Source organism: Talpa occidentalis, unplaced genomic scaffold, assembly GCF_014898055.3.
Source record: "Talpa occidentalis isolate TD23 unplaced genomic scaffold, MPIMG_talOcc4v2.1 talOcc4.12, whole genome shotgun sequence".
Taxonomy (NCBI): Eukaryota; Metazoa; Chordata; class Mammalia; order Eulipotyphla; family Talpidae; genus Talpa; species Talpa occidentalis.
Genome location: NW_023601212.1, coordinates 3,957,685 through 3,972,664, shown reverse-complemented (window position 1 = coordinate 3,972,664; position 14,980 = coordinate 3,957,685). Strand labels below are relative to the sequence as shown.

Genomic DNA, 14,980 nt, shown 5'->3' with positions numbered 1-14,980 from the left:
CAGGGGCCGCTTCCTCAGATTGTCTGGTCGGGAGCAGCAGGGCTCACAGTCCATGGACTGAGTCATGATCCTGTCCTCAGCTAGTCAGAGATAATCTGTGGTTTCTCTTATGTACAGAGTTTGATATCAGTGTTTTTTACATTACAAATATGTTTTCTGTATTTTCTTAATTATTTTTTACTGGTCTGAGTAATGGGTCAGTATTTTTTTTTTAAAGATTCATTTATTTATTTATACAAGCTCTGGGTACAGTCAGAAACACAGGAGGGTGAGAGAATTCACCAGAGCCAGAGGGGAGAGCAGAGCAGGCAGATTGACAAGGTACACTGCTGAGAGGAGCAGCGGGTGGCAGGAGAGGTCTACGCACCACATGGGACCCTCGCCTGGGGTCCAGGTATCGAACCGGCGCTGCAGAGGCTGTGGGTAGCTTCGCAGCCCAGTGCTCAACCGCTGCACCACCGGGGAAGACCCTGGGTTCATTATTAAAAAAAATATAATTGCTAAGTTGTTCTTTAGTAAAATGTTAAAACAGGAAATTGGGTACTTCCAAAACAATAGACAGAAATGGAAGAAAAATATGCACAACTATCAGAAAAAGAAGCAGTTTATAGATTATGCGCAGACAAATCTTGTCATATCACAGTGCCCAGGCGTGTCCAGGGCTAATATTCACAGTCCCTACTTCTGTCCTTTCCTTCCTTTCTTTGGTGATTTGTTGCTGACCCATAATATTCCTGTTCACATCATTTTGCTCAGAGCTTTGTGTTTCATTGTTTCTTTCCAGTAGAAGAACTCCTGTCAGCTTCTGTGTTCAGGCAGGCAGACCTGACAGTCATAAACTCCACTGGTTTCTCTGTCTGGGGAAACTTTTATTCACATTCATATCTGACCACTTTTGCAGGGTGGAGTATGCTTGGCGGGAAGTCCTTGTGTTTGGGATTATGAGCACTTCCTTCCTCTCCTGTCCTGGAGAGTGATAGGGAATTTGTGGAAAGCCTAATTTGGATGTCTTTGCAAATTTTCTTTCTTTCAGGCTTCCTTTGCTTTGGTATCTGTTTTTCTGATTTTTTATATTTTATCAATGGGGTAGCACAGTGTAGGTCATTTTCACTTTGAAATTTGGGTGTTATGGCTACGTCCTGGACATTCACTCTTCTATCATTCTCTAGGTTTGGAAATTCTCAGCTATGATTTTTTTGACAAGCGCCCCTCCTCCCTTCTCCTTCATCTCCTGGGTTATCCACTATCCTTTTCTTTCTACTTTCAATTGCATCTGACATTTTTTTGTAGCATTTCCTTATTTTCCCTCTATCAATGTCTTACTTCTGTTTTCCTAATTGGGTGATTTATACATTGGGAGCCTCTTTCTGAAGTTATTTTGTTTGCAATTTTAATTCCATATAAAACACTTTCTATATTTGTGTTCATGTGCATTCAGACATTTGTGTGTCTTAATATTGTCCATCTCTTTGGAGAAGACTCTCCAGTTCTTTTATCTTCTAAGGTCTTGCAGATGCCCGTCTGCCCTGAGTCACCTCCCATAACTCATGGGTATATCTAATGTTGTTGCTCCACATCACTGAGACTCACCTGCTTCTCTCTCCTGTATTTATGAGCCAGAACTTCTGTTTTGCTACTTTTTTTCCTTCTTGTGCTCAGATATTCCTTGATTTCTAAGTATTTATGTCACCTCACTTCCATGTTTACAGCTGGGGTGCTGTGGGTTAGTTTGATTGTTTCTCTTCTAGTTTACCTTGGGGTGAGGTGGGCAGTGGGGAGTCTGGGACTTAAATGCTGCCTCAGTTTGTTGAGACGTGAACTCTGTCACCTCCACCTCCTCCCCCCACCCTCCACAGAAGCTCCAATTGGTCTTCAATTGTCCTCACCTGCCTCTCCACCTCCTTCAGGTTGTTCCAGCCACTGATTGAGTCTCCTGGTGACTGGAGCTGGGTCTAGTCCACAGGGTTCTATCTCTGAACTCAGCTGGCCTGGATATGAAGGGGGCACCTACGTGAGCTGTGTGCCCATTGCACCACTGTGGCCACAGGCGATGACCTCCAGAGCCACCAGCCCTGCTGTCTACTGAGGGCCCTGGGGTGCAAATGCTTCAAGTCTGCTTGATACATTGCAAATAAGTGGTGTGTTGTCTGCCCCACTGTCCTTTGCTCTGCTCTGGGATCCATTATGAAGCCATCTGGGCTCCCCTGAAAACTCTGATCTCCTCACTTTGGTAGAGGGTAGAGGTTTCCTTTCCTGTGCTGGTCACTGAGCTCACAGGGTCCCAGGCTGTAAGACGAAACATTTATGTAATGTTGATGGAAGGGAAACTCTGCATCTGTTATGGAAGCAGTATGGAAATCACTCAATTATTGAAGAACATAAGTGCCCTATGATCCAGTTGTCTCATTCTGAGTATTTATCTGGAAAATACACAAAAAAAACTTTTTCAAAGGGGTGTGTGCCACCCATGTTCACTGCAATGATATTTACACTGGCCAAGATGTAGAAACAATCCAAGTGATCGACAAATGGACAGAAAGACGCGGTATATGTAGATAATGGAATACTATTTGGGTATTAAAAAGATAAAATTGCACCTTTTGCAACTACAGAACGATAACAACAGAATTATCCTACTGAAATAAATCAATCTGAGACAGTCAAATACCATGTGATTTTCTCATATGTGATAAAGAAAACAAACGGATCATGTCCATAAAACAAAATATACTTTTGGACTATATAAGAACAATTAGTGGCTCACAGGAAAATGGCAGAATGGAGGTGTTTAAATCAGAAAGCAAGGACTATGGTATAACGAAAGATAAAGTAAAACATTTAGTACTGAACTTTATGTCGCATATACGTATGTTGATTAATAATCATGCATCCCTGAAATTTATATAGCATTATATGCAAGATTACTTCAATTTGAAAAAATAAAAGCTAAACTCAAAGGAAATGACAAGAATTTAATGAGACTCTCCTTTAATAAACAGCTTTGTATTAAAATTAACTTATATTTTAAAATGAATATTGAAGATATTTTGTATTATAAAATAAAATGTAAAATTATTGAATATTAGAGGAGCCATACAAAATTAGGCATCCATACTGCATGGGTCCCTTTATACATAATACACAAAATATTCCACAAGCTTCAATTGCTTTCTTACATTATTTTTATTTTTATTTATTATTATTTTTAAAGATTTATTTATACAAGAACCGAGTTACAGACCAGATGTGCAGGAGGGTGAGTGGATTCCCCAGACACAGGGCGGAGAGCAGAACAGGCAGATCGACTGAGATACACTGCTGAGGGGAGCAGTGGGTGAGACAGGAGAGGTCTGCTGGCCAGGAGCGAACCTGCACTACAGAGGCTGCGGACAGCTTCACAGCGCTGCGCTAAACCACCTGTGCCACCATGGAGGTCGCCTGATATTATTTTTAGAAAAGATCCCCCTAAGGCTGATTTCTTGGTTCTCATAGTGCAGGAATAATAAACCAGGAATCAGATGGATGTTTTGAGATATAAATGCCTAGAAAGAATTTTGATTATTTTGAGGATGAGTTCCACTTATGTCCAGTTTTTAGGGTTTTTGGCGTACATGGATGTTGGATCTAAATGAGAAAATAAACCAGTCAAAGTGGCAGGATACAAACAAAAACAAAATCAGCTGCCTTCCTATATATATAAACAATGAGTTAGAAGTGGGAAAAAAATAAGAAATTGTGCCCTTTACAATCACACCAAAATAAATAAAAGTTCAATACTTAGGGCCTCCCTGGCGGCGCAAGGGTTAAAAGGCAACCTATGAAGCAACCCACCAGGGAGCTACCCACAAGGCACAGCCTGCCTCCCCTGATGCTCCCCTCAGCAGTGTATTTCATTCAGTCTGCCTGTTCTATCCCCCACTCTGTCTCTGGTGAATCCTCTCACCCCCCACACCTCTGGCCTGTACCCCAGTTCTTGTATGTGTAAATAAATCTTTTTTAAAAAGTTAAATACCTAGTTAGTAACTTAAAAAAGGATATGAAGGGCCTGTATAAAGAAAACTGTAAGACTCTGTTAAAAGAAATAGACAAAATACAAAACAAAATGGAACGTTATTTCTTGCAAATGGACTGGAAGAATCAATGTGGTCACAGTGAACATCCTACACAAGCAGTACACAGAGTTAACGCACTCACATGAAATTATCAATGGCACACTTTAAAAACAAAACACACATTACTGAAATTCATATGGGACCACCAAAAACCCCGGATAGCAAAGCAACTCTGGCAAAAAAAAAAAAGAAAAAGGAAAAATTATTACAATACCAGACTTCAAACAATACTATAAAGGTATAGTGATTAAATAGTACTGAATAATTAAAATTGTACGGGAACAATAACAGACACAGAGGCCAATGGGACCCAATCAAGATCAGAAACAAACCAACTTACAGGAACAGTTACTCTACAAAATAGGAGCCAGGAACATACCTGGGAGCAAGGACCCTCTTCAGTAAATGGCATTTGGAAAACGGGACACTCACGCAAATGAATGAAACTACATGACTCTATCTCAAAACACACACAAAAACAATTCAAAATGAATAAAAGTCTTCAAAGTAGGACGCCAAACCATAACACATAGAAGAAAAAATGGCAAATCACTGTACAATATAACTTTCAGATGTGTTTGTGGAATCATCTCCAGCATCAAGGGAAACCAAGGAGAATATAAATAATTGGGACTGTATCAACCAAAATGCTTCTGTGCAGTACAAGAAAACATCACTACAGCAATAAGACAACGTACTTAAAGGGAGGATATATTTGCACAGCATAATTCTGACAAAGATATACAGAGAACCTGGGGTGTTGATGTCCATCCTCTCCTGTTCCACACCCACAGAGACGTGCCAAGCTCAAGTGAGGTGCCCAGCTGGTGAGGGACATCTGGTGGATGAGAGAGGCTCTTAGGCCAAGCCCCGTGTGCCATTAGATTGTCTCATGTAACAAGTTATTTCCTAGAACGTGCCTAACTGGCATAGAGACCTGGTACCGGGTGTGAAAACATCCCTATTGAGTTGTGTGGCAACAAAGTGGACATTAGGACAGAAAAATTAAGGAAACTCTAATGTCTTCCATAAGAAGACTTTTCAGTACTGAGGTGAGTCGTCAGAGGTCACCACAAGCCCTTACTCTGGCTGCTAGAAGAGCAACAGGAGACCCTCACTTGGAGTTCCTTGTGGCGCCTGCTCCTGCCTCCCCGGGGGCTGTCACGGACCCTGCTTTGGCAGTGAAGTCTGGCACGATTCAGAGGTTGCTCAGACAACTGCTGCTCAATGACATGTTGACCTGTGAGGACGGTGACACCGAATGTCAGGAGTGGACTTTTGTGGGCAGCTGTCCCGTGCTGGCAACAGGAGGTGTGTTAGCACTTCCCTGGGCTGCTAAGCAGGACACCTGCCTAATTTTTGGGGGACTGAGGAGGTGCACAGGCTTCAGAGGGACTGTGGCCGCTACAAAAATCTTTACTCTTTGGACCCACATATTAGCTGGTTAGGAACACAGTCGTTTCCTTCTGGAGTTTCAAACATAAGGCTGCTGCAGTCACATTACAAAGTAAACAAAAAGAAATTCCTATTTGCTTTTGCAAAAGTGCCATGACAATAAGGAGTGTGGTGGCTAAGGTTTTATATAGAGGGACTCGGTTCTCTGCTTTATGAGAGAGGAATAACAATATTGCGCATATGGGGTGTCTGTGCCCCCAACACATTTGTGCTTTGATGATTGCAGATATTATCTCAAGTCGGTTCCTCAGGCACAGACATTTTGAAAACTTGAACACCACGTTAGAATAGGGTGCTGGGTGGGTACAGCTCTAGAAGGTGCAGGAGTTGATGAGAAAGGAGTAACTAAAACTGGATGCACTTGACATCTAATCTAGGCTCTCGGGATCAAAGAATCATTAAGAAAGTTTCCTTCCATCCAGTCCAGTGTCCACAGGGATCTCATGAACTCAGAGCTTGTAGCAGGAGAGTGAGGTGTGGCTAATGAGACCGTGTGGAGGGCGGTAAATATCCTGTCTCCCTCGGTCCCTCAGACTGTCCAACCCGGGACCGGAGAGGACATGATTCCTGTCTGTGGAGCCCGACCTCTGCCCAGGGACCAGCCCTTGGCGCCCTCCTGAGATCCTGTCTGTGACACAGCCCAGATCCATCCTCAAGCGTCCAGGAGGGACTCAGACGCTCCATGGAGAAGCCCCCCTCACAGCCCCCACCCTGGTGAGTCTCAGAGCCCAGCAGGCACTTGGGACAGATCCAGGGAAAATGCAAACTGAGAAGTTCTGCCTCAGGTCACAGAGATCAAACCAGGCCCAGGGACAAGAGGTTCCCTTGTTCTCTTGCTCAATTGACTCATCACTTTATAATTAATTTACTTAATTTGTGACTCAAAACTGTGCACTGCTCTCAACAATACAGAGATGGTGCTGACAGTGAAGAGACAGAAGGAAAATCTATTTGGTTAACACTGAAGGGGGTTGCAGGAGGTGTAAATGGTTCCAGCAAAGTTAGGACCCAGCCAAGAAGGTCTGGAGTTGAGGCAGCAGGAAGCATGTATTAAACGCAGAGGGGAGGAAGAGAAGTGATGGGGTGTACAAGCAGGTGATCTGTGTTAGATCCAGACAAACGGGGACAGATGACCTTCCACAGCACTTGGTGAGACGAACAGTGTGTAAGTCCTTCCCTCATATTAGGTGCTCACGTAAGTAAAACTTTGTATTTGATATCAGTTGAGGGATCTAAAGAGTTTCACTTTACAACCATTCCATGACTGGCAAATCCACATAGTTTTCTTGTTAACATTTTTAAAATTTTCAATTATAAGCTGACTGTGATCATTTTGACAGTTTATTTACTTACTGTGGCTTGAGTTTTCATTCTGCCTTTGATTCAAATATTCACACAGAATTGGAGTTTTTGAAAATAAATGTTTTGCACTTAATTCTTCCATATACGTATACAGCTAGTTGGGCAAAATGTTTGAAAGTTTTCAATTTTGTGTGGGCCTCAGTCAGTCTTATTGTGTCCCAATATGTATAATCACCATAAGAAATATTATTTATGAGATCACACACATACTTAGCGGAAAACTACTTTGGGGCTAGGATTAAACTTTTTTTTTAAAAAAAATATTTATTCTTTATGGATAAAATAACTAGGGTGGTGGATAGAGGACTAACCAGAGTCAGAGTGGGGAGCAGTAACAGTCAGATCTATTGAAATACACTGCAGAGGGGAGCAGAGTGGAGACAGGAGAGGTCTGCTGCGCTATGTCGGTAGCTCCCGGCTGAGGATCAGACTCAGGCTGTTTTGGTGGGAGCCCAGAGAATTAACACCAGGGCTACCTGGGAGGCCCTAGGGTAGGACCGTTCAGTCATTCACACTGATTTCTCTCCATGAGTCCAACAATATATGGATAATATAAATGGTCAACGTATTTAAAAGAAAATCTCAGGAAATTTTCAAAGAAAATGCTGACTTGGAAATACGTGTGCATTAGATGCAAGAATGGCTTAATATTTTCAGCATCAAGAGAAGGTGGGTCCTTAACAGCCTTGAAGATTTCAGGGAACAGGCACTAGCTCTATAACATGAAATTTACTCAGAGAATATATTTTAAATAAAATCAACATTTAAACCCCATTCTTGATTGTTCTGCTGTGGTTAAGTTGACATCACTTCTGTCTCCATCCCCCAGGCTCACCAGCGACCTGGCGCCAGGAACCCAAACCGACGCCACAGCGTTCACCCTCCTGGGGCTCTCAGAAGAGGCCTCGCTGCAGCCCCTCCTCTTCTGGGCATTCTTGTCCATGTACTTGGTCACGTTCACTGGGAATCTCCTCATCATCCTGGCCATCGTCACGAACCCCACCTGCACACCCCCATGCACTTCTTCCTCGCCAACCTGTCCTTTGCCGACATCGGCTTCACCTCCACCACCGTCCCCAAGATGCTGCTGAACATCCAGACACAGAACAAAGCCATAACCTATGCAGGCTGTCTCAGCCAGGTGTTTTTGTCCATAATTTTTGCAGGAGTGGACACCTTCCTCTTGACAGCCATGGCCTATGACCGGTTTGTGGCCATCTGCCATCCCCTGCACTACATTGTCATCATGAACCCCCATGATGTTCATGATGGCTTCCTGCTTCTTGCATCCTGGGTGTTAAGTCTTCTGGATTCTCTGTTACACAGCTTAATGGTTTTGCGACTGTCCTTTTGCTCACAGCTGCAAATCCCTCACTTCTTCTGTGACCTGGACCAGGTGGTCCAGCTTGCCTGTTCTGACACCTTCCTCAATGAGCTGCTGATATATTTAGCAGCGGGGGTTGTGGGGATGATTCCTCTCAGTGGCATCCTTTTCTCCTACTCTAAGATTGTGTCCTCTGTTTTGAAAATCTCCTCAGCGAGCGGCAGGTACAAAGCCTTCTCCACCTGTGGGTCTCACCTCTGTGTGGTCTCCCTGTTCTACGGGATGGTGCTTGGCGTGTACCTCAGCTCTGATGCTACCCACGACTCCGGGGACAGTGCAATCGCCTCGGTGATGTACACGGTGGTCACCCCCATGCTGAACCCCTTCATCTACAGTCTCACAAACAGGGACATAAAGCAGGCCCTGGGGAGGCTCTTCAGCTGCAGAGCAACCCCAACGTGACGGGGGCCGCTTCCTCAGATTGTCTGGTCGGGAGCAGCAGGGCTCACAGTCCGTGGACTGAGTCATGATCCTGTCCTGAGTTAGTCAGAGATAATCTGTGGTTTGGCTTAGGAACAAAGTTTGATACCACTTTTTTATACATTATAAATATCTTTTCTGTATTTCCTTAATTATTTTTAACTGTTCTGTGCACTGGGTTCAGGATTAAGAAAAGCATACTGTCTGTGAGTTTATCTTTAGTGAAATGTTTAATACAGGAATTTGGGTACTTACAAAATAATAGAAATGGAGGAGAAAGATGTATCACCATATCAGGTAAAAACAAGCAACTTACGAATCATCTGTAGAAAAATCTTGTCATATCACAGTCCCCAGGAGTGTCCAGGGCTAATATTCACTGTCCATACTTCTGTCCTTTCCTTCCTTCCGTTGTTGATTTGTTGTTGACCCATAATATTCCTGTTCATGTCATTTTGCTCAGGGCTTTGTTTCAGGTTTTCCTGTAGAAGCACCTATTTCAGGATTTATGGTGAGGCAGGGAGACCTGATCGTGATTAACTCCATTGGCTTCTCTGCCTGGGGAAGCTTTTATTCACTTTCATATTTGAATAATTTTGCAGGGCAGAGTATTCTTGGTTGGAAGTCTTTGTATTTAGGATTTTTTTAAAATTCATTTATATTTATTTATACAAGCACTGGGTACAGTCAGAAGCACGGGAGGGTGAGAGAATTCACTAGAGTCAGAGCAGGGAGCAGAACAGGCAGAAGGACAGAAGCACACTGCTGAGGGGAGCAGCAGCAGGTGGCAGGAGAGGTCTGCGCGCAATGTGGGACCCTCCTCCTTCAGCCAGGGATTGAACTGGTACTTCAGAGGCTATGGGCAGCTTCACAACCCAGCACTCAACCAATGTGCCACTGGGGAGGCCCTGTATTTAGGATTTTAAACATTTCATTCCTCTCCTTTCTTGGAGTGTGACTAGAGAAAAATCTGAGGAAAGCCTAATTTGGAAGCCTTTGCAAATTCTCTTTCATTCAGGCCTCTATAAATGCTTCTCATTTTCATTTTCCTTATAATTTACCAGTGGGGTGTCAGGGTGTAGGTCATTTTCACTTTAAAATTTGGGTGTTGGAGGAGCAGGCACCCATGGCCAGGCAGACCGGGCGCACAGCAGAGTGCGTCTCGACTTGCCATCTTAGAACAGGGACCATGAAACTGGCAGAAGGCTCCCCACAGAGCCAGAGGTGAGCTGGGAAGTTCCCCCATGCCAGGCCTCTTCTGGCTGGCAATCTGAGCCCAGAGAGGGAGCGGGCATCCAAGGCCAGGGCAGACTGCACATGCAGGAATGTTCGTGTTGGAATCGCCATTTTAGAACAGGGACCTTACTTCAATAAAGACTGCTTGAAACAGGGAGAAGGTTCCTTGTGCAGTCAGAGGTGAGGTGAAGACCCCCACAAGCCTCATCCCACATGGCAGGAAGTCAGAACCCAGAGGGTGATCCAGAAACTTGGAACCCAGAGTGCAATCCAGCTGCCCCACCTCCAGGGAAGTCTGTGGAACTTCAAGACACACCTTTGGAATTAAACACAGAAGGAGGAGATATTCTGTGACAGTGACCATTAACATATTCAAAGTACCACTGCCTCACTAGACTTCTGGCATAACAGTATTTGACTCGTTTTCATCACCAGTTTCCAAAACCCCAGAAGGAGCACACCAAAAAGATGCTGGCCAGTACCAGCGACACAGTGTCCCAAAGCATAGGGTAAATTAGAAAACAGGCAGCAGGGAGGAGAAAAACTACATGCAACCTAGCAACTCCTCAGGAAACAGACACACCACAAAAAGAAAGCCAGCCACAGCTTGTAACGACAGTGACTTGGAAAGACTTCTGAGCCTTCCAGAAAGAGAATTTAAAAATTGCCGTGATAAAAAAGTGACACAAGTCATTTAGGAAAACAACGTTCAGAAGAATGCAATTGAGTCCCTAAAGAGGGAAATGAAGGAAATGCAGGAGATCAAAGGATTAACAGAAGAGCTAAAAAATGCTGGGAAAAGCAGTGATAACAGAATAGAGGAAATGGAAGAACAAATAAGCACTCTCGAAGACACAGAAATAAAAAGAACCTAAACAGAAAAGGAAAGAGAAGTATAAATGAAAAAGACTGAAGGAAGACTTTGGGAACTATCTGACTCCATGAGGAAAGGAAATATAAGAGTTATAGGAATCCCAGAAGGAGAGGAGAGAAACCTAGGAACAGAGAAAATATTCAAAGAAATAATTGAAGAGAACTTCCCAAATGTGAAGAAGGAGCTGAAAATAGACATACAAGAAGCAAGAAGAACACCCAAACTTCCATGATGAAAAGGAAAATATAGCAAGACACATAATAGTAAAGCTCCCATGAATCCAAGACAAGGAAAAAATAATGAAGCTGACAAGAGGGAAGAAACAGATAATATACGAAGGAAAACCAATCAGACTGACATCAGACTTCTCCGAAGAAACACTACAGGCAAGGAGAGAGTGGAGGGACATAGTCAACAGACTCCAAGACAACAAATGCCAACCAAGAATACTCTATCCCGCAAAGCTCTCCTTCCTCTATGAAAAAAGAATAAGGACCTTCCCAGACAAACAGAAACTCTGGAATTTCATTATGAATAAACCCCCACTCCAAAAAATACTACAAGAAGTCCTAAAGTCAGAACCAACAGAGGAAGAAGGCCAACAAATAACAACGTTGAACAACAAGGGAAGAAGGCCAATAAAAAAAAGTTATTAAAAGAATAAATAAATAAAATCAGAGTAAAGACAAGCACAATGGCAAATACAGATGTTGACATATCAATATTAACTCTAAATGTAAATGGACTAAACTCTTCAATAAAAAGACACAGAGTCGCAGGTTGAATTAAGAAACAAAACCCAATCTTTTGCTGTCTCCAGGAAACACATTTAACTACAAAAGATAAAAATAGACTCAAAGTTAAAGGATGGAAAACAATCCTACAAGCAAATGGACCAAAAAAGAAAACAGGAACAGTTATGCTTATATCATATAAAACAGATTTCAAACTCAAAAAGGTAAAAAGAGACCCAGAGGGCCACTACATTATGATCAAGGAGACAATACTTCAAGAAGAAATAACAATCATTAACATATACTCACCAAATGAAGGAGCACCAAAATATATCAGACAACTATTATCATCTCTGAACACAGACATCAGAGAAAACACATACGCAGTAGGAGACTTCAACAGACCACTATCAACAAGGGATAGATTAATGAGATAAAAAATAAGTAAAGACACTAAAGCTCTAAATAAGGATCTAGAGAGCTTGGAATTAACAGACATCTATAGAACACTAAACCAAAAAAATCTGAGTACACATTTTTCTCAAGTGCACATGAATCATTCTCCAGGATCGATCACATACTGGGATACAAGACAAACATCAACAGATACACCAAGATTGAAATCATACCAACCATCTTCTCTGACCACGAAGGTATAAAACTAGAAATAAACCATAAAAAGAAGGCAAGGAGATTGCCTACCTCCTACCTCATGGAGATTGAAACACACACTACTGGAAGACCACTGGACTAATGAGGAGATCAAAGAAGAAATTAAAAAATACTTTGAGTTGAATGACAAGGAGGATACCAATTCCTATGGGATGCAGCAAAAGCAGTAATAAGAGGAAAATATATAGCAATGGAGGCTCACATCAAGAAATAAGAAAGAACTCAATGAAACAACCTAATCTCAAAGCTCAAAGAACTAGAAAAAGAACAACAACAACAAAAAAAAAAAAACCCAAAACCAGTAGAAGAAAAGAAATAATAAAAACCAAAGCAGAAATAAATGAAATTGAAGCTAAAAAAAAATCCAAAAGATCAACGAAACCAAAAGTTGGTTCTTCAAAAAAATAAATAAAATAAACAAACCCCTAGCCAGGCTCACAAAGGAAAAATGGGAGAAAGCACAAATAAGCAGGATCATAAATGAAAGAGGAGAAATCACAACAGACACAGCAGAAATCAAAAGAATAATCAGAAACTACTATGAACAGTTATATGGAAACAAATTCAACAATCTAGAAGAGATGGAAAAATTCCTACAACTCTACAATCACCCAAAGCTAGATAAAGAAGAAATAGAACACCTAAACAGACCAATTACAAGCAGCGAAATTGAAATGGTAATCAAAACCCTCCCCAAAAACAAAGGCCCAGGACCTGATGGATTTACAAATGAATTCTACCAAACATTCAGAAACGAATTAGTGCCTATCCTTCACAAACTCTTCCAAAAAATTGAGAAGGAAGGGATAATACCAAACACATTCTATGAAGCCAACATTACATACCAAAACCGAACAAGGACAACACAAAAAAAAGAAAACTACAGGCCAACCTCTCTAACGAACACTGATGCAAAAATCCTCAATAAAATTTTAGCTATCAGAATCCAACAGTGTATCCATAAGATAATTCACTAGGACCAAGTAGGATTTATTCCAGGGACACAAGGATGGTTCAACATCCAAAAATCAATCAACGTTATCCAACACATCAACAAAAAGAAATATAAAAACCATATGATCATATCAATAGATGCCGAGAGAGCTTTTGACAAAGTAGAACACCCACTCAAGATAAAAGCCCTTGAAATTCTTGGGATACAAGGAACATACCTCAACATTATAAAGGCCATATAGACAAGCCCACAGCCAGTATCATTCTCAATGGTGAAAAGCTGAAAGCATTTCCATTAAGATCTGGAACAAGACAAGGATGTCCACTCTCACCACTGCTTTTCAATATAATACTGGAAGTCCTAGCCAGAGCAATAAGACAAGAGAAAGACATACAAGGAATCCAGATAGGCAAGGAAGAAGTCAAACTATCACTATTTGCAGATGATATGATAATATACATAGAGAATCCCAAAAACTCACAGAAAAATTAATTCAACTAATCCATCAATTTAGTAAAGTGGCAGGATACAAAATCAACACGCAAAAATTGTAACCTTCCTATACACAAACAATAAATCTGAAGAAGAAGAAATAAAAAAAAAATCCCTTTTATTATTGAAAAAAAATCGAATACTTGGGAATAAATCTAACAAAAGAGGTAAAGGACCTATACAAAGAAAACTATAAAACACTGTTAAAAGAAATAGAAGAAGACACAAAAAAATGGAAAGACATTCACTGCTCATGGATTGGAAGAATTAACATTATTAAAATGGCCATCCTACCAAAAGCAATCTACAGATTCAATGCGATTCCAATAAAAATTACAATAACATTCTTCAAATAAATAGAACAATTATTGATGAAATTCATATGGAATCACCAAAAACCCCGAATAGCCAAAGCTCACCTGAATAAAAAAGAAGGGAATGGAGGCATCACACTCCCAGACTTCAAACTCTACTACAAAGCCATAATCATCAAAACTGCATGGTATTGGACTAAGAACAGACACACAGACCAATGGAATCAAATGGAAAATCCAGAAATAAACCCGCAGATTTATGGTCAACTAAGCTTTGACAAAGGAGCAAAGACTATGCATTGGAGCAAAGAAAGTTTGTTCAATAAATGGTGCTGGGAAAACTGGTCGCTACAAGCAAAAGAATGAAGCTTAACTACTACCTCACACCAACCACAAAAACCAACTCAAAATGGATTAAAGAACTAAACATAAGACCTGAAACCATAAAATACATAGAAGGAAATATAGGTGAAACACTATGTGATATTCACATCAAATACATCTTTACAGACACATCACCTAAGGCAGTGATAGTGAAGGCAAAGATCAACAGCTGGGACTACATCAAATTAAAGAGCTTTTGCACAGCAAAAGAGACAATAACAAAAACAAAGAGAAACCCCACCGACTGGGAGAACATTTTTGCACACAACACTAACGATAAAAGACTGATCACAAAAATCTACAAAGAGCTGATGAGACTCAACAAAAACAAAGAAAATAATCCAGTCAAAAAAAATGGGCAGAAGAGCTAAAGTGAAACTTTTCTGAAGAGGAAATGCAAATGGCCAACAGGCATATGAAAAAATATTCAGCATCACTGGAATCAAGGAAATGCAAATCAAAACTACCATGAGATACCATCTCACACCAGTGAAAATGGCACATATTAAAAAAACTAGCCACAACAAATGTTGGCGAGGGTGTGGAGAAAAAGGAACTCTCCTGCACTGCTGGTGGGAGTGCAAAC

The 14,980-nt window shown here is 41.4% G+C and overlaps 1 protein-coding gene across 1 annotated transcript; it reads left to right on the top strand.

Moving 5' to 3' along the window:
• Positions 1-7,938: 7,938 nt before the first annotated feature.
• LOC119240298 (olfactory receptor 7A5-like) lies at positions 7,939-8,715 on the top strand (the record flags this gene model as incomplete). The annotated part of the gene is made up of 1 exon (XM_037504652.2): positions 7,939-8,715. A coding segment is annotated over one exon (777 nt), but the record flags the coding sequence as incomplete, so codon positions are not given.
• Positions 8,716-14,980: the final 6,265 nt, after the last annotated feature.